This window comes from Globicephala melas, chromosome 2 (assembly GCF_963455315.2).
Source record: "Globicephala melas chromosome 2, mGloMel1.2, whole genome shotgun sequence".
In the NCBI taxonomy this organism is placed as follows: domain Eukaryota; kingdom Metazoa; phylum Chordata; class Mammalia; order Artiodactyla; family Delphinidae; genus Globicephala; species Globicephala melas.
In genome coordinates, this window is record NC_083315.2 from 141,057,682 (window position 1) to 141,076,994 (window position 19,313).

Genomic DNA, 19,313 nt, shown 5'->3' on the forward strand with positions numbered 1-19,313 from the left:
ATGGTAGTAGTTATTTGTGCAGATGGTGGGGTTGAAGGTGATTTTTTTTCTTTTCTTTTTTAAGCTGATTTGCATTTTCTAAAATTTCTACAATGAAACTATTGTTTTGTAATTAAAAGAATGTTTTAAAACTAAAAAGCTGATTTGGAGGAGAGGAAGATGGCGGAAGAGTAAGACGTGGAGATCACCTTCCTCCCCACAGATACACCAGAAATACATCTACACGTGGAACAACTCCTACAGAACACCTACTGAACGCTGGCAGAAGACCTCAGACCTCCCAAAAGGCAAGAAAGTCCCCACGTACCTGGGTAGGGCAAAAGAAAAAAGAATAAACAGAGACAAAAGGATAGGGATGGGACCTGCACCAGTGGGAGGGAGCTGTGAAGGAGGAAAGGTTTCCACACACTAGGAAGTCCCTTCACGGGCGGAGACTGCGGGTGGCAGAGGGGGAAAGCTTCGGAGCCGCGGAGAAGAGCACAGCAACAGGGGTGCGGAGGGCAAAGCGGAGAGATTCCCGCACAGAGGATTGGTGACGACCGGCACTCACCAGCCCGAGAGGCTTGTCTGCTCACCCGCCGGGATGGGCATGGGCTGGGAGCTGAGGCTCGGGCTTCGGTGCTTAGATCCCAGGGAGAGGACTGGGGTTAGCAGCGTGAACACAGCCTGCAGGGGGTTAGTGCACCATGGGCTAGCCGGGAGGGAGTCTGGGGAAAAGTCTGGACCTGCCGAAGAGGCAAGAGACTTTTTCTTCCCTCTTTGTTTCCTGGTGCGCGAGGAGGGGGATTAACAGCGCTGCTTGAAGGAGCTCCAGAGATGGGCGCGAGCCGCTGGTAAAAGCCTGGACCCCAGAGACAGGCATGAGACGCTAAGGCTGCTGCTGCCACCACCAAGAAGCCTGTGTGCAAGCACAGGTCACTCTCCACATCCCCTTCCGGGGAGCCTGTGCAGCCTGCCACTGCCAGGGTCCCGGGATCCAGGGACAACTTCCCCAGGAGAACGCAAGGCACGCCTCAGGCTGGTGCAACGTCACGCCGGCCTCTGCCGCCGCAGGCTCACCCCGCACCCCGTACCCCTCCCTCCCCCCGGCCTGAGTGAGCCAGAGCCCCCGAATCAGCGGCTCCTTTAACCCCGTCCTGTCTGAGTGGAGAACAGACGCCCTCCGGCGACCTACATGCAGAGGCGGGGCCAAATCCAAAGCTGAGCCCCGGGAGCTGTGCGAACAAGGAAGAGAAAGGGAAATCTCTCCCAGCAGCCTCAGAAGCAGCGGATTAAAGCTCCACAATCAGCTTGATGTACCCTGCATCTGTGGAATACCTGAATAGACAACGAATCACCTCAAATTGAGGAGGTGGACTTTGAGAACAAGATTTGTTATTTTTTCCCCTTTTCTTTTTGTGAGTGTGTATGTGTATGCTTCTGTGTGAGATTTTCTCTGTATAGCTTTGCTTCCACCATTTGTCCTAGGGTTCTATCCGTCCGTTTTTTTTTTCTTTAAAAAATTTTTTTCTTAATATTTTTTATTTTAATAACTTTATTTTATTTAATCTTACTTTATTTTATTATATTTTATCTTCTTTCTTTCTTTCCTTCCTTCTCTCCTCCCTCCCTCCCTCCCTCCTTTCTTTCTTTCTTTCTTTCTTTCTTTCTTTCTTTCTTTCTTTCTTTCTTTCTTTTTCTTCCTTCCTTTCTTTCTTTCTTTCTTTTCTTTCTTTTCTTTCTTTCTTCTTTTTCTCCCTTTTATTCTGAGCCGTGTGGATGAAAGGCTCTTGGTGCTGCAGCCAGGAGTCAGTGCTATGCCTCTGAGGTGGGAGAGCCAACTTCAGGACACTGGTCCACAAGAGACCTCCCAGCTCCACATAATATCAAATGGCGAAAATCTCCCAGAGATCTCCATCTCAATATGAAAACCCAGCTTCACTCAACGACCAGCAAGCTAGAGTGCTGGACACCCTATGCCAAACAACTAGCAAGACAGGAACACAACCCCACCCATTAGCAGAGAGGCTGCCTAAAATCATAATAAGTCCACAGACACCCCAAAACACACCACCAGACGTGGACCAGCCCACCAGAAAGACAAGATCCAGCCTCATCCACCAGAACACAGGCACTAGTCCCCTCCACCAGGAAGCCTACACAACCCACTGAAGCAACCTTAGCCACTGGGGACAGACACCAGAAACAACGGGAACTACGAACCTGCAGCCAGCAAAAAGGAGACCCCAAACACAGTAAGATAAGCAAAATGAGAAGACAGAAAAACATACAGCAGATGAAGGAGCAAGATAAAAACCCACCAGACCTAACAAATGAAGAGGAAATAGGCAGTCTACCTGAAAAAGAATTCAGAATAATGATAGTAAAGATGATCCAAAATCTTGGAAATAGTATAGACAAAATGCAAGAAACATTTAACAAGGACCTAGAAGAACTAAAGATGAAACAAACAATGACGAGCAACACAATAAATGAAATTAAAAATACTCTAGATGGGATCAATAGCAGAATAACTGAGGCAGAAGAACAGATAAGTGACCTGGAAGATAAAATAGTGGAAATAACTACTGCAGAGCAGAATAAAGAAAAAAGAATGAAAAGAACCAAGGACAGTCTCAGAGAACTCTGGGACAACATTAAACGTGCCAACATTCGAATTATAGGGGTTCCAGAAGAAGAAGAGAAAAAGAAAGGGACTGAGAAAATATTTGAAGAGATTATAGTTGAAAACTTCCCTAATATGGAAAAGGAAATAGTTAATCAAGTCCAGGAAGCATAGAGAGTCCCATACAGGATAAATCCAAGGAGATATATGCCAAGACACATATTAATCAAACTGTCAAAAATTAAATACAAAGAAAACATATTAAAAGAAGCAAGGAAAAAAAAAAAAAGCAAGGGAAAAACAACAAATAACACACAAGGGAATCCCCATAAGGTTAACAGCTGATCTTTCAGCAGAAACTCTGCAAGCCACAAGGGACTGGCAGGACAGATTTAAAGTGATGAAGGAGAAAAACCGGCAACCAAGATTACTCTACCCAGCAAGGATCTCATTCATATTTGATGGAGAAATTAAAACCTTTACAGACAAGCAAAAGCTGAGAGAGTTCAGCACCACCAAACCAGCTTTACAACAAATGCTAAAGGAACTTCTCTAGGCAAGAAACACAAGAGAAGGAAAGTACCTACAATAACAAGCCCAAAACAACTAAGAAAATGGGAATAGGAACATACATATCGATAATTACCTTAAATGTAAATGGACTAAATGCTCCCACCAAAAGACACAGATTGGCTGAATGGATACAAAAACAAGACCCATATATATGCTGTCTACAAGAGACCCACTTTAGACCTAGAGACACATACAGACTGAAAGTAAGGGGATGGAAAAAGATATTCCATGCAAATGGAAACCAGAAGAAAGCTGGAGTAGAAATTCTCATATCAGACAAAATAGACTTTAAAATAAAGACTAGTAGAAGAATCAAAGAATCAAAGAATCATAATGATCAAGGGATCAATCCAAGAAGAAGATATAACAATTGTAAATATTTATGCACCCAACATAGGAGCACGTCAATACATAAGGCAAATACTAACAGCCATGAAAGGGGAAATCGACAGTAACACATTCATAGTAGGGGACTTTGACACCCCACTTTCACCAATGGACAGATCATCCAAAATGAAAATAAATAAGGAAACACAAGCTTTAAATGATACATTAAACAAGATGGACTTAATTGATATTTATAGGACATTCCATCCAAAAACAACAGAATACACATTTTTCTCAAATGCTCATGGAATATTCTCCAGGATAGATCATATCTTGGGTCACAAATCAAGCCTTGGTAAATTTAAGAAAATTGAAATTGTATCAAGTATCTTTTCCGACCACAACGCTATGAGACTAGATATCAATTACAGGAAAAGATCTGTAAAAAATACAAACACATGGAGGCTAAACAATACACTACTTAATAACGAAGTGATCACTGAAGAAATCAAAGAGGAAATAAAAAAATACCTAGAAACAAATGACAATGGAGACACGACAACCCAAAACCTATGGGATGCAGCAAAAGCAGTTCTAAGAGGGAAGTTTATAGCAGTTCAATCCTACCTTAAGAAACAGGAAACATCTCGAATAAACAACCTAACCTTGCACCTAAAGCAATGAGAGAAAGAAGAACAAAAAACCCCCAAAGTTAGCAGAAGGAAATAAATCATAAAAATCAGATCAGAAATAAATGAAAAAGAAATGAAGGAAATGATAGCAAAGATCAATAAAACTAAAAGCTGGTTCTTTGAGAAGATAAACAAAATTGAAAAAGTATTAGCCAGACTCATCAAGAAAAAAAGGGAGAAGACTCAAATCAATAGAATTAGAAATGAAAAAGGAGAAGTAACAACTGACACTGCAGAAATACAGAAGATCATGAGAGATTACTACAAGCAACTCTATGCCAATAAAATGGACAACCTGGAAGAAATGGACAAATTCTTAGAAATGCACAACCTGCCAAGACTGAATCAGGAAGAAATAGAAAATATGAACAGACTAATCACAAGCACTGAAATTGAAACTGTGATTAAAAATCTTCCAACAAACAAAAGCCCAGGACCAGATGGCTTCACAGGCGAGTTCTATCAAACATTTAGAGAAGAGCTAACACCTATCCTTCTCAAACTCTTCCAAAATATAGTAGAGGGAGGAACACTCCCAAACTCATTGTATGAGGCCACCATCACCCTGATACCAAAACCAGACAAGGATGTCACAAAGAAAGAAAACTACAGGCCAATATCACTGATGAACATAGATGCAAAAATCCTCAACAAAATACTAGCAAACAGAATCCAACAGCACATAAAAGGATCATACACCATGATCAAGTGGGGTTTATTCCAGGAATGCAAGGATTCTTCAGTATCAATCAACGTGATACACCATATTAACAAATTGAAGGAGAAAAACCATATGATCATCTCAATAGATGCAGAGAAAGCTTTCGACAAAATTCAACACCCATTTATGATAAAAACCCTCCAGAAAGTAGGCATACAGGGAGCTTTCCTCAACATAATAAAGGCCATATATGACAAACCCACAGCCAACATCATCCTCAATGGTGAAAAACTGAAAGCATTTCCACTAAGATCAGGAACAAGACAAGGTTGCCCACTCTCACCACTCTTATTCATCATACTTTTGGAAGTTTTAGCCACAGCAATCAGAGAAGAAAAGGAAATAAAAGGAATCCAAATTGGAAAAGAAGAAGTAAAGCTGTCACTGTTTGCAGATGACATGATACTATACATAGAGAATCCTAAAGATGCTACCAGAAAACTACTAAAGCTAATCAATGAATTTGGTAAAGTAGCAGGATACAAAATTAATGCACAGAAATCTCTTGCATTCCTATACACAAATAATGAAAAATGAAAGTGAAATCAAGAAAACACTCCCATTTACCATTGCAACAAAAGAATGAAATATCTAGGAATAAACCTACCTAAGAAGACAAAAGACCTGTATGCAGAAAATTATAAGACACTGATGAAAGAAATTAAAGATGATACAAATAGATGGAGAGATATACCATGTCCTTGGATTGGAAGAATCAAAATTGTGAAAACGACTCTACTACCCAAAGCAATCTACAGATTCAATGCAATCCCTATCAAACTACCACTGGCATTTTTCACAAAACTAGAACAAAAATTTCACAATTTGTATGGAAACACAAAAGACCTCGAATAGCCAAAGCAATCTTGAGAACGAAAAACGGAGCTGGAGGAATCAGGCTCCCTGACTTCAGACTGTATTACAAGGCTACAGTAATCAGGACAGTATGGTACTGGCACAAAAACAGAAAGATCAATAGAACAGGATAGAAAGCCCAGAGATAAACCCACGCACATATGGTCACCTTATCTTTGATAAAGGAGGCAGGAATGTACGGTGGAGAAAGGACAGCCTCTTCAATAAGTGGTGCTGGGGAAACTGGACAGGTACATGTAAAAGTATGAGATTAGATCACTCCCTAGCACCATACGCAAAAATAAGCTCAAAATGGATTAAAGACCTAAATGTAAGGCCAGAAACTATCAAACTCTTATAGGAAAACATAGGCAGAACACTCTATGACATAAATCACAGCAAGATCCTTTTTGACCCACTTCCTAGAGAAATGGAAATAAAACCAAAAATAAACAAATGGGACCTAATGAAGCTTCAAAGCTTTTGCACAGTAAATGACCAAAAGACAACCCTCAGAATGGGAGAAAATATTTGCAAATGAAACAACTGACAAAGGATTAATCTCCAAAATTTATAAGCAGCTCATGCAGCTCAATAACAAAAAAACAAACAACCCAATCCAAAAATGGGCAGAACACCTAAACAGACGTTTCTCCAAAGAAGGTATACAGACTGCCAACAAACACATGAAAGAATGCTCAACATCATTAATCATTAGAGAAATGCAAATCAAAACTACAATGAGGTATCATCTCACACCAGTCAGAATGGCCATCATCCAAAAATCTAGAAACAATAAATGCTGGAGAGGGTGTGGAGAAAAGGGAACACTCTTGCACTGCTGGTGGGAATGTGAATTGGTACAGCCGCTATAGAGAACAGTATGGAGGTTCGTTAAAAAACTACAAATAGAACTACCATATGACCCAGCAGTCCCACTACTGGGCATATACTCTGAGAAAACCATAATTCAAAGAGAGTCATGTACCACAATGTTCATTGCAGCTCTATTTACAATAGCCCGGAGATGGAAACAACCTAAGTGTCCATCATCAGATGAATGGATAAAGAAGATGTGGCACATATATACAATGGAATATTACTCAGCTATAAAAAGAAATGAAATTGAGCTATTTTTAATGAGGTGGATGGACTTAAAGTTGTCATACAGAGTGAAGTAAGTCAGAAAGAGAAAGACAAATACCGTATGCTAACACATATATATGGAATTTAAGAAAAAACAATGTCATGAAGAACCTAGGGGTAAGACAGGAATAAAGACACAAACCTACTAGAGAATGGACTTGAGGATATAGGGAGGGGGAAGGGTAAGCTGTGACAAAGCGAGAGAGTGGCATGAACATATATACACTACCAAAGGTAAAATAGATAGCTAGTGGGAAGCAACCACATAGCACAGGGAGATCAGCTCGGTGCTTTGTGACCACCTAGAGCGGTGGGATAGGGAGGGTGGGATGGAGGGAGACACAAGAGGGAAGAGATATGGGAACATATGTATATGTATAACGGATTCACTTTGTTATAAAGCAGAAACTAACACACCGTTGTAAAGCAATTACACTTCAATAAAGATGTTAAAAAAAAGAAAAGCTGATTTGTCCTGATTGCAAGAACCACTTGATAGTTAATGACCAAAATTTTCTGTTTCACAGCCAACTTAAAAGCTTTACCTATGGTTCTTCTGAGCATTGATTTAACAGACCTTTAAAGAATTACTTTGACTTTCCAATAATGTACTTTGTTCTGTGCCTAGCAGGTAGTTAATTCTAGGTGCAGATAATATTTGTAATGAACAGAGCCTAGTAGCTCTGGCTTATAAGGGAATAAACTATTTTTAGTAAGAAAGAGAAATCTTAATGACTTCTATAAAAATATGGAGATTTTTTTTTTAAAAAAGACTACCTGATTTTGGATGTTGCCTTTTTATTTATTTTGCACAGGGAAAAGAAATGCTTTGAAAATGTGTTTAGGTTTTTTTTTGTTTCCCTCGTCTTTATACAAATATTAAGGTGACCTAGAGGTTGAGTTTAGCTCTAGAGCTCTTGAGTTTAGCTCTGCTGTCCTCTCTTCCCCCTCCCCAGCCTAGTGTGCAACACACTCACACACACACACACGTACGCAAGTTTCTCTCTCTTTCCTATTTTGTTCACTGTTGTACTTCTGTTTGTTCTGGGAACAATATGACAAGCTGAGTTCCCTCTAGTGGACAAAACCACTTTTGTCAGCTACTGTGACTGCTGACCAAAGCCAGCGAGGCCAGGCTTTTACTGCTGGTATCAGACCTTTCAAGAATAATATATTCATAGGTAGGAATTTAGTGTGACTCTCTTAAGAGATTGTATCCACAAATTTATGCATGTGTTTACCTAAAATAAATTAATATTTTGGAACCATACTAAGTGCATTTGCTTTATTAATGATTTTGGAACTAAAGGAAGCATCTTTTAATGAGAATCCCATGTGTTGTTATTGAATGCTATAATGAAAACCACAGGGAAACTACTATACTGTTAGGTCTTTTAGCTTTTGTAAGATCTGAAAAGTATCTTTAACTTAAAAATTATTTTAGGACTTTTCCGCTTGTAAAGTTTTTCTGAAGATTAAATTTAAATTTTCATGTGTCAGTGTTTTATTATTTCCCTTTTGAAAGGTTATTAGTTGCTTGTCCCCTGGCTAGCTCCTGAAATATCTTTCCTTTTAAATTTAATTTGTTTCCTTATCTTTCAGGGAAGATACCTTTCGTGGTCATTTGTCTTCTGGGCATTTTTTGGCCAGGTGCTGCGGGCATCTAGTAGGTGGAGGTTGGGGAAGCTGCTAAACATCCTCCACAGGACAGTCCCCACAACCAAGAATTATCCAGTCCAGAATGTCAGTAGTGCCACGGTGGAGAACCCCTGCTCTAAAATAACCAACTTTAGATTGAGCACACTTCCAAAATGGCAGCACACCAGGCATCGCCTCTTGATGAAATCAGAGAACCTGTCGTCCTCCCCAGGGCGACACTGGCCTCCTGGAATCAACAGGAGAGCCTGCTTGTCTTTCCCCTGTTCAATGCTCTCCTCTGCCAGGGAAGGAGTTTTCCTCTCCCTTCTGTCAGCTGAAGCTGTCTTACAGTATGAAAATCGGAAGACTTAACATAGATGTTTTAGCCTGATGTCAAGTCATCCATCCTGCCTTTGCATCTGCTCCTAAGTTATCTGTTCAAGAATGACTGTGCCTATTTCCAAAGCTATCATCTTTCTAACTTATTCTAGGCCTTAAGTCTATCTGTGGTAACCTGTCTGGTGCCGAAGGTTTTCTTAAATCTAACCTAAATTATTCTTGCTGCAGATTAGCTTCAATTTTTTTGTTTGTTTGTTTTGTTTTTTTACGGTACGCGGGCCTCTCACTGCTGTGGCCTCTCCCGTTGCGGAGCACAGGCTCCGGACACGCAGGCTCAGCGGCCATGGCTCACGGGCCCAGCCGCTCCGCGGCATGTGGGATCTTCCCGGACCAGGGCACGAACCCATGTACCCTGCATCGGCAGGCGGACTCTCAACCACTGCGCCACCAGGGAAGCCCCAATTTTTGTTTCTTTACTAGAAAGTTTGCATAATTACCCTTTGTATACTTGAGGTATTTTGCTGAGTAGCTTCCACACTGTGGTTTTCTCTAATGGTAAGCCTTTTAATCACTTTTATACTTAGCCATTTTTACAACTCTATTCTGAAATTCCTTTGAGTTGGAAAATGGAGGCTTGAGCCAGATATAGTTTTGACCAATACTGTGTATATGATGCTTTGAAAAAGCATTTTCTGTATTGTTTACAAGTCATGGGCCCTAACCTCTGGTCCTTTTTCTGCTGTGTTCCTAGTTATTTCTTATATTTATATGCTTTATATGCTTTATCTCCTACTCCTGCCATCTCTGAGTATATTACTTGCTTCTTACACCTGTTTCACTTGTTTTATTCTTATTGGCTTCTGATTTGTTTTATATTATTCTGGACTTTCACTCCTTGGAGGGTTTCCCTGCTCGTTATGTATTATTTGCTTATATACTATGCATGCTTTTGAGTCCTCCATCCACACGGGTGACAGTGATGTCCAGAATAACCACCATAAGGCAGTCCTCAACCATCCCCTAAAAGTCCAAGTAAATCATCGATAATCTTGCTTTGAACTTAATCCTCTTACAGGTTTTACATACTTTTCAATAGCTGGATGATAAAGCAGTGGTGTCCAATAGAACTTAACAAGGTCATGGAAATAGTCTATGTTTTATTGCAGCCCCTAGCCACATGTAGCTGTTGAGCAGTTGCAATGTGGCTTGTGTGACTGAGGAGCTTAATTTTAAATTTAATTAATTTAAATTGAAATTTCAAAAAGCCTCATGTGGCTAGTGGCTACCTATTGGACAGTGCAGATGTATCACATTGCTACCCAAAATGTGGTCCTCAGACCAGCAGCATTGCCATCACCTGGGAGCTTGCTAGAAATGCAGAATCTCGGGTCCCTTTAGTTCTACTGAATTAGGTCTGCAGTTTGACAAGATCCTCAGGTGACTTCCACGGCACACTCGAGTTTGAGAAGCACTGATACTTGGCTGTACATTGGAGTCACGTGGGGAATTTTTAAAACTATTGCCACTTGGGCCCACCCTCAGCGACTCTGATTTAATTGGTATTAGGTGTGGCCTGGGCTTGGTTTTTTTTTTTTTTTTTTTTTTTTTTTTAAAAAAAACATCCCCCAAAGTGATTCTAATTATACAGCAAAGACTTGTGGTATTCAAACTTCGTGTGTATCCACATCACCTGGGAATTTGGTAAAATACAGAGGCCCAGCTCTTTCCTGCTTCAGCAGGTCTGGGTCTGGGTCCTTTATTAGCCCTCCAGTGATTCTGATCTCCACATTTGGGGTTTTTAAATTCCTGATCTGGAAGATAGTTTCCCACTTTGTTGGAAGTTGTCATGTAAGCGAGAATGCAATGCCTTGCTGACTTGAAAGAAAATTGATCTACTAGATCTTTCAGTCATATGACTAAATGAGTGATTTATGAATACTTGTTTTCCACAAAGTGTGCCACTCTTGGTGTTTGCTCAGTGTTTCCCGCGTGTGATTTTTAAAATCAGTTGGTGAATTTCTGGTCTCTAAGACAAGTTTTTCTTCCCCTTTGGACCGTTAGAAGTATCATTCACATTTTGCTTTTCAGAATTGCTAGGAGTTCTGCTCACGACAGCTGGTAGCTTCACTGTCAGTTTGCCAGTTCCTTAAGGTACAATTTGTAAAGACTCTGGATCAGAATGTTCTATAGTACAGAAGCGTCTCAGACTCAAGAAGAGCCCAACCCCTGTTCCCCACATAGCCCTCAGTCGGTCAGATGCAGCCTGTCAGCTGGGGGCAGTTGGTGTGGAGGGGTGATTTAATGGTGTCTCTGGTACATTCAGATCTCGGCCCATTCCAGACTTTAGGCTACAGGGTCAGGAGTATTGCATTTGCCGTAAGTCTGTCATGGGAGCTGGGGAAGGGAATGGATAACTAGATGACTCTTTTCCTTTTTCTTTTTTAAAATGTGCTGTTAAGTTTTATGTCAGCCAAAAAACTTTATTTTTGTGATCAGGAAACTTTTTGTATGCTAACGCAGCCAACTTTTGTTAGACCAGGAGTTTATTAGCTATTTGTTTCTGGGAAATAGGATAAGAATTGATGAGGGTTTGGGAAACATGTTAGTAAAAAACTCATTTTTCTCTGCAAAAATTAATTGCTATTAAAAACATGTCACAGAACTGTCTTCCTTCTCTGATTATCAACTTCAGTTTCAATCCTTGTGTTTCCTACAGTAAAATTGTGGGTGGAACGTGAAGTGAGTGTGGATTGCTTTTAACCTGTGATGACTTCAGGGCTTTACTAGGAAGTCAGCAGCTTTTCTATGGCTGTCCCTGCCCAGATAATGGCAGGTCTGAAATCAAAAGTCATCAAATATGACGTGGGAAAGGCGCAATCAACTTGTGTCTTAGTGGAGATTAAGTAGACTCTGTGCGACCTCTCTGGCAGCAGTAGATAAGAAAAAATGAGATGAAAGAGCCCAGGAAAAGAAGGCTGTCTGAGCACTAGAAGGACACAGATTTGCAGCTGGTTCTCTTAACTGAGGACTTGTCCTACTAGGAAGCTGTGATCCTGCTACGTTGTGCGGAAACAGCTCGAGGACCAGGACTCTCCGGGGGCACCCCTTTCCGATGAACTTTAGAGGGCCTTAGACAAAGAGGGGCTCTCTTGGTTTCACTTAAAGCAAGAAGATAACTTCTGGGCAGACTGATGCCATGCTTGGAAGCAAGGGCTTGGAGGCCAACCCTCAATAAACAGTTTCCCTCAGTGAAGGAGCTGGAGCCTCTGTGAGACACTCTCCCAAAGCCTCCAGCCTGGGATGCATTCCTGTGATAGGAGTCAGCAGTGCTTAAGTTTGCCACAGTGAGCTGAGCAAGCAGAAGCTCACCTCTTTCTTATTCTCCTAACCGTGGAGGCAGACTCCATTGGAAGCTTGTTTCTTGTCGGTGAGCGGAGTAAAAATCAGTAGCCCACTGGGGCTTACACGGCAATGGGAGTGAGAAGGCATCTCTTTAAATATTCCTGGTAGGCCTAGGTGATGGCTCTAGACCAGCAGTTGAGTATCACCATGATTTAGGCAAAATCCGAAGCCTGGGAGGTACCCTAGAGGCAAGGAGAACGGGCTGGTCCCATAGATCCAGGGTGGCAAATTGAGAGAAAAGTATGGGAAAGATTGGGTCAAGAAGCATGAGACTTACTCCCAGTTCTAAGAACTGCCCGGCCTTATGTTCCTTGCTTCACGACTAGGCAAATGCTTAAATACAAAACTCAGAAAGGAGGGCACACAAAGCTGATGATAGCAGAGAATCAGGCTATCATTAGAGAATTAGGCCCTTTACAGGTGTTGACTGTATCCAGTATATATTCACTAGGTGGGGAGGGGAGGTTTCTTCCCTTTTGAGGAAGGCGGAGGCTTGGAAAGGCATGGACTGGTGGAATTTGGTGTTTTGAAATGAATGCTGTCTGACCTTGTCTTTCCCTTTGGCTGTGTACCTAGCGTGTGTCAGTTCCTGGAGCTGTGTCAAAGCCCAGAAGGTGGCTTTGGAGGGGGCCCTGGCCAGTACCCACACCTTGCGCCCACGTACGCAGCAGTCAACGCGCTGTGCATCATTGGCACCGAAGAGGCCTATGATGTCATTAACAGGTACAGTCAAAGCCAGCAGGACTGGGCACCCAGCTGGGCTCCCGCCTGCTGACAGTGCACTGACCATCACCATCTCCTGCCTCTCCCCTGTTCATTTCTCAGAGAGAAGCTTCTCCAGTATTTGTACTCGCTGAAGCAACCCGATGGCTCTTTTCTCATGCACGTTGGAGGTGAGGTGGACGTGAGGTGAGTGGGGTTTTTCTCAGGCAGCTGCATCAGCAGATTCTCGGGTTTATCTGCCATCAGAGATGCCAAGCCCGGGGAACAATACAGGGAAGCTGCTGCCTTGTCTCACCGAATGACATGCAGAGTAAAGTGTCAGTGACACAGTTCATAATCACTGCACATACGATACAGATGTCCTCAGGGGTCACTGTCACTTGACTTCTTTTATGTAAATGCCAAATATGAGTAACAGAAATAAAATCAAATGCTTTTGTTTTAAAAATGAAAAATACATTTGTGTATGAAAGGATATACTGTAAGATGTAACTGTATACTGTAATATAATTTTTCATCTCTCTGGCATGGGAATGGGAGATATTTTCTGAATGAATTTGATGAAATCATGAGAATGTTTAACAACTGTGTGAGAATTGCTTTGGGTGGTGCAGAAACTCTTAGGGGCCAGTAGGGTGTATGACAAACAGTTGCATGAACTGATGGAACCAGCTGGCTCAAAATGATCATTTTTCTCAAGAATTACAAGTACCTAGCAAGTAGTTTACTCACCTGGCAGGAGGTTGCCTGTGAAGCATATAGGGAATTCACTGAATTAGTCATTACTCAAAGGCAGTGTGGATCATTGAGATTTTATACCAGATTATTCTTATTTAGTCTGATAAATACATTTTTTTATGAGGTTTCTATATCAAAGCCATCTTATTGCCTATTTGTAAATGTATTTTCCTCTACACAAGTTGATTAATATTCTGGCTTAACTATTGGTTTGAAAGTGTAGGGGAAGAAAAAAACATGAAAGTTGTGGAGCACAGAACACGTTGCAGATAAAAGTAGGTAACGAGCTGCAAAGACCTTCAGTGAAGGATATTCTTTTGTCTGTAAGTAGACCAGGTATCTGGGAACCTAGGTACCTGGAGAACTGTCTCTCTACTCCCAACGCTTCTGACATGAAATGTCGGGGTGTTTTTTCCTCGTATTAAACAGTTCCGACCCTGACTACCCAGAGTTAGCACATGTCACAGGTTAAGGGCTCAGTCCCACAAGACTGCCCCCATCTCAGACAGTGGTCACAAGTAGTGGGTTCCCAAGTTACCCACACTTCTGCCTGACTTGGCTACAAACCAGGGGTTCCTACGACCCCCTCCTCATTTTAGTAATTTGCTAGGAGAGCTCAGAATACTCAGGAGAATTTTTTACTGTTTAACTAGTTTATTATAAAGGATGTCATAAAGGATACAAATGAACAGCCACATGAAGGGGTATATAGAGTGAGGGCTGGAAATGTCCAAGCATAGGGATTTGTGTCCCCGTGACGTTGGGATGTTCCACCCTCCCAGCAGGCACAGGGGTGCGTCCACAGCCCAGAAGCTCCCCAGACTCCTTCAGCTAGGGTTTTTATGGAGGCTTCACTATGTAGGCATGATTGATGAACTCATCGGCCACTGGGTGATTAACTCAGTCTTCTGGAGAGTGGGCCTGAAAGTTCCAACCCTCGAATCCCATGGTTGGTGCCTCTGGCAACCAGCCCCCATCCTCCAGGAGTCACCTCATTAGCATAAACTCAGGTGTGGTCGAAGGGCGCATTTTATGAATAACAAGACTCTCCTATCGCCCATCAGTCGGGAAATTCCAAACGGGTTTTATGAGCTCTGTGCTGAGGGGAAGACCAAATACGTATTTCTTCTTATATCACAGTATCCCGGTATCTGTTGTTAAAAGATAAATGGAGTCCCATTAACAATTCTATGAATTTATTTGAGCAAAGATTGATTTGAATGAGGCAGCATCCCATCTAGCACACGGAAAGGAGCCCTGAGGAGCTGTACAAAATGAGAAACTTTTATGGGCAGAAGGGAGCAGGGACAAGGAAGTTAAACCAGGCAAAAAAGCGGGTTGGCTATGTCCACCAGGCAGATTCCCTCACCGCTGCTCGTCAGGTGATTCCTGATTGACGGGTTTAAGATTCCATTTCTGGGAGGGCAGAAACCATAATGAGGTCACGGTTTGGCAATGTGGAGTTTAGCACAAGGGACACTCCCTTTTGGGCCTGTGGTCTTGTTTTTACACTGTGTATGCCAGTGAAGCCAATATAATTATTGAGGAAAAGCAGTATTGTGTTGACGTCTTAAGAAAAAAGTTAAAAAATGTTTTCCCCCTCTTTTTTTTTTTTTTTGCGGTACGTGGGCCTCTCACCGTTGTGGCCTCTCCCGTTGCGGAGCACAGGCTCCGGACGCGCAGGCTCGGCGGCCATGGCTCACGGGCCCAGCCGCTCCGCGGCATGTGGGATCTTCCCGGACCGAGGCACGAACCCGTGTCCCCTGCATCGGCAGGCGGACTCTCAACCACTGCGCCACCAGAGAAGCCCTGTTTTCCCCCTCTTGGTCACTACATTTTCATCCTGTTCTACAAGTACTCCAAATTTAGCTTTTTAAAGTTTCCTGAGATTATAGGTGAAAGCAAAGAAACCCTGGCAAGATTGCTTTGGCATTTTATCACATACCTTTTTCAGATATGATTACTCTCTAACTTACTCGTTCTGGCGCCGGTTTCCTTCTGTTTTCTTTTTTTTTTCCTGCAAGAGGTGTCCATTGAATTCTGGAGTTCAAAGAGACCCAATACTTTGTTTTTTGTTTGTTTTTTTACTCACAAATAACCTGTGTATGTTTATTTTTTATTTATTTATTTTTATTAGTTATCCATTTTATACAGATCAGTGTATACATGTCAATCCCAATCGCCCAATTCATCACACCACCACCACCACCCCTCTGCCGCTTTCCCCTCTTGGTGTCCATACGTTTGTTCTCTACATCTGTGTCTCGATTTCTGCTCTGCAAACTGGTTCATCTGTACCATTTTCTAGGTTCCACATATATGCGTTAATATACGATATTTGTTTTTCTCTTTCTGACTTACTTCATTCTGTATGACAGTTTCTAGATGCATCCACGTCTCTACACATGACCCAATTTCGTTCCTTTTTATGGCTGAGTAATATTCCATTCTGTATCTGTACCACATCTTCTTTATCTATTTGTCTGTTGATGGGTAGTTAGGTTGCTTCCATGACCTGGCTATTGTAAATAGTGCTTCAATGAACATTGAGGTGCATGTGTCTTTTTTAATAAATAAATAAATTTATTTATTTTTGGCTGTGTTGGGTCTTCGTTGATGTGCGTGGGCTTTAGCTGCAGTGAGCGGGGGCTACTCTTAGTTGCTGTGCACAGGCTTCTCATCGTTGTGGCTTCTCTTGTTGCGGAGCATGGGCTCTAGGCGCGCAGGCTTCAGTAGTTGTGGCACGTGGGCTCATTAGTTGTGGCCTACGGGCTGTAGAGCTCAGGTTCAGTAGTTGTGGCGCACGGGCTTAGTTGCCCCATGGCATGTGGGATTTTCCCAGACCAGGGCTCGAACCCGTGTCCCCTGCATTAGCAGGAGGATTCTTAACCACTGCGCCACCAGGGAAGCCTGCATGTGTCTTTTTGAATTATGGTTTTCTCTGGATATATGCCCAGTAGTGGGATTGCTGGGTCATATGGTAATTCTATTTTTAGTTCTTTAAGGAACCTCCGTACTGTTCTCCAAGGTGGCTGTATCAATTTACATTCCCACCAACAGTGCAAGAGGGTTCCCTTTTCTCCACACCCTCTCCAGCATTTGTTGTTTGTAGATTTTGTGATGATGCCCATTCTAACTGGTGTGAGGTGATACCTCACTGTAGTTTTGATTTGCATTTCTCTAATAAGTAGTGATGTTGAGCAGCTTTTCATGTGCTTCTTGGCCATCTGTATGTCTTCATTGGAGAAATGTCTATTTAGGTCTTCTGCCCATTTTTCGATTAGGTTGTTTGTTATTTTAATACTGAGCTGCATGAGCTGTTTATATATATTGAAGATTAATCCTTTGTTGATTCGCTTGCAAATATTTTCTCCCATTCTGAGGGTTGTCTTTCCATATTGTTTATGGTTTCCTTTGCTGTGCAAAAGCTTTGAAGTTTCATTAGGTCCCATTTGTTTATTTTTGTTTTTATTTCCATTACTCTAGGAGGTGGTTCAAAAAATATTTTGCTGTGATTTATGTCAAACATTCTTCCTATGTTTTCCTCTAAGAGTTTTATAGTGCCCGGTCTTACATTTAGGTCTCTAACCCATTTTGACTTTATTTTTGTATATGGTGTTAGGGAGTGTTCTAATTTCGTTCTTTTACATGTAGCTGTCCAGTTATCCCAGCACCACTTATTGAAGAGGCTGTCTTTTCTCCATTGTATATCCTTGCCTTCTTTGTCAAAGATTAGTTGACCATAGGTGCGTGGGTTTATCTCTGGGCTTTCTATCCTGTTCCATTGATCTATTTTTCTGTTTTTGTGCCAGTACCATGTTGTTTTGATTACTGTAGCTTTGTAGTATAGTCTGAAGTCAGGGAGTCTGATTCCTCCAGCTCCATTTTTTCCCCTCAAGACTGCTTTGGCTATTCGGGGTCTTTTGTGTCTCCATACAAATTTTAAGATTTTTTGTTGTAGTTCTGTAAAAAATGCCATTGGTAATTTGATAGGGGTTGCATTGAATCTGTAGATTGCTTTGGGTAGTATAGTCATTTTCACAATACTGCTTCTTCCAGTCCAAGAACATGGTATATCTCTCCATCTGTTGGTATCATCTTTAATTTCTTTCATCAGTGTCTTATAGTTTTCTGCATACAGGTCTTTGGTCTCCCTAGGTAGGTTTATTTCTAGGTATTTTATTCTTTTTGTTGCAGTGGTAAATGGGAGTGTTTCCTTAATTTCTCTTTCAGATTTTTCATCATTAGTGTATAGGAATGCAAGAGATTTCTGTGCATTAATTTTGTATCCTGCAACTTTACCAAATCCATTGATTAGCTCTAGTAGTTTTCTGGTGGCATGTTTAGGATTCTCTATGTATAGTATCATGTCATCTTCAAACAGTGACAGTTTTACTTCTTTTCCAATTTGTATTCCTTTTATTTCTTTTTTCTTCTCTGATTGCCATGACTAGGACTTCCAAAACTATGTTGAATAATAGTGGTGGGAGTGGACATCCTTGTCTTGTTCCTGATCTTAGAGGAAATGCTTTCAGTTTTTCACCATTGAGAAGGATGTTTGCTGTGGGTTTGTCATATATGGCTTTTATTATGTTTAAGTAGGTTCCCTCTATGCCCACTTTCCGGAGAGTTTTTATCATAAATGGGTGTTGAATTTTGTCAGAAACTTTTTCTGCATCTATTGAGATGAACATATGGTTTTTATTCTTCAATTTGTTAATATGGTGTATCACATTGATTGATTTGCATATATTGAAGAATCCTTGCATCTCTGTGATAAATCTCACTTGACCATGGTGTATGATTCCTTTTAATGTGTTGTTGGATTCTGTTTGCTAGTATTTTGTTGAGGATTTTTGCATCTATATTCATCAGTGATATTGGTCTGTAATTTTCTTTTTTGTAATATCTTTGTCTGGTTTTGGTATCAGGGTGATGGTGGCCTCATAGAATGAATTTGGGAGTTTTCCTTCCTCTGCAAGTTTTTGGAAGAGTTTGAGAAGGATGGATGTTAGCTCTTCTCTAAATGTTTGATAGATTTCACCTGTAAAGCCATCTGGTCCTGGACTTTTGTTTGTTGGAAGATTTTAAATCACAGCTTCAATTTCATTACTTGCGATTGGTCTGTTCATATTTTCTATTTCTTCCTGGTTCAGTCTTGGAAGGTTATACCTTTCTAAGAATTTTTCCATTTCTTCCAGGTTGTCCGTTTTATTGGCGTAACGCTGCTTGTAGTAGTCTCTTATGATGCTTTGTATTTCTGCGGTGTCTGTTGTAACTTCTCCTTTTTCATTTCTAATTTTATTGATTTGAGTCCTCTCCCTCTTGATGAGTCTGACTAATGGTTTATCAATTTTGTTTATCTTCTCAAAGAACCAGCTTTTAGTTTTATTGATCTTTGCTATTGTTTTCTTTGTTTCTATTTCATTTATTTCTGCTCTGGTATTTATGATTTCTTTCCTTCTGCTAACTTTGTGTTTTGTTTGTTCTTCTTTCTCTAGTTCCTTTAGGTGTAATGTTAGATTGTTTATTTGAGACTTTTCTTGTTTCTTGA

At 41.2% G+C, this 19,313-nt stretch overlaps 1 protein-coding gene across 2 annotated transcripts in view; it reads left to right on the forward strand.

Annotated features, from left to right (window-relative positions):
* The window catches only part of FNTB (farnesyltransferase, CAAX box, subunit beta), an 84,329-nt gene that overhangs the window by 36,746 nt on the left and 28,270 nt on the right, over window positions 1–19,313 (forward strand). For both annotated transcript variants that reach the window (XM_060294912.1, XM_030855235.2), the window contains exons 5-6: window positions 12,875–13,021; window positions 13,124–13,207. In XM_060294912.1, the coding sequence (XP_060150895.1) occupies window positions 12,875–13,021; window positions 13,124–13,207 (231 nt within the window). The remainder of the gene's footprint in view (window positions 1–12,874; window positions 13,022–13,123; window positions 13,208–19,313) is intronic.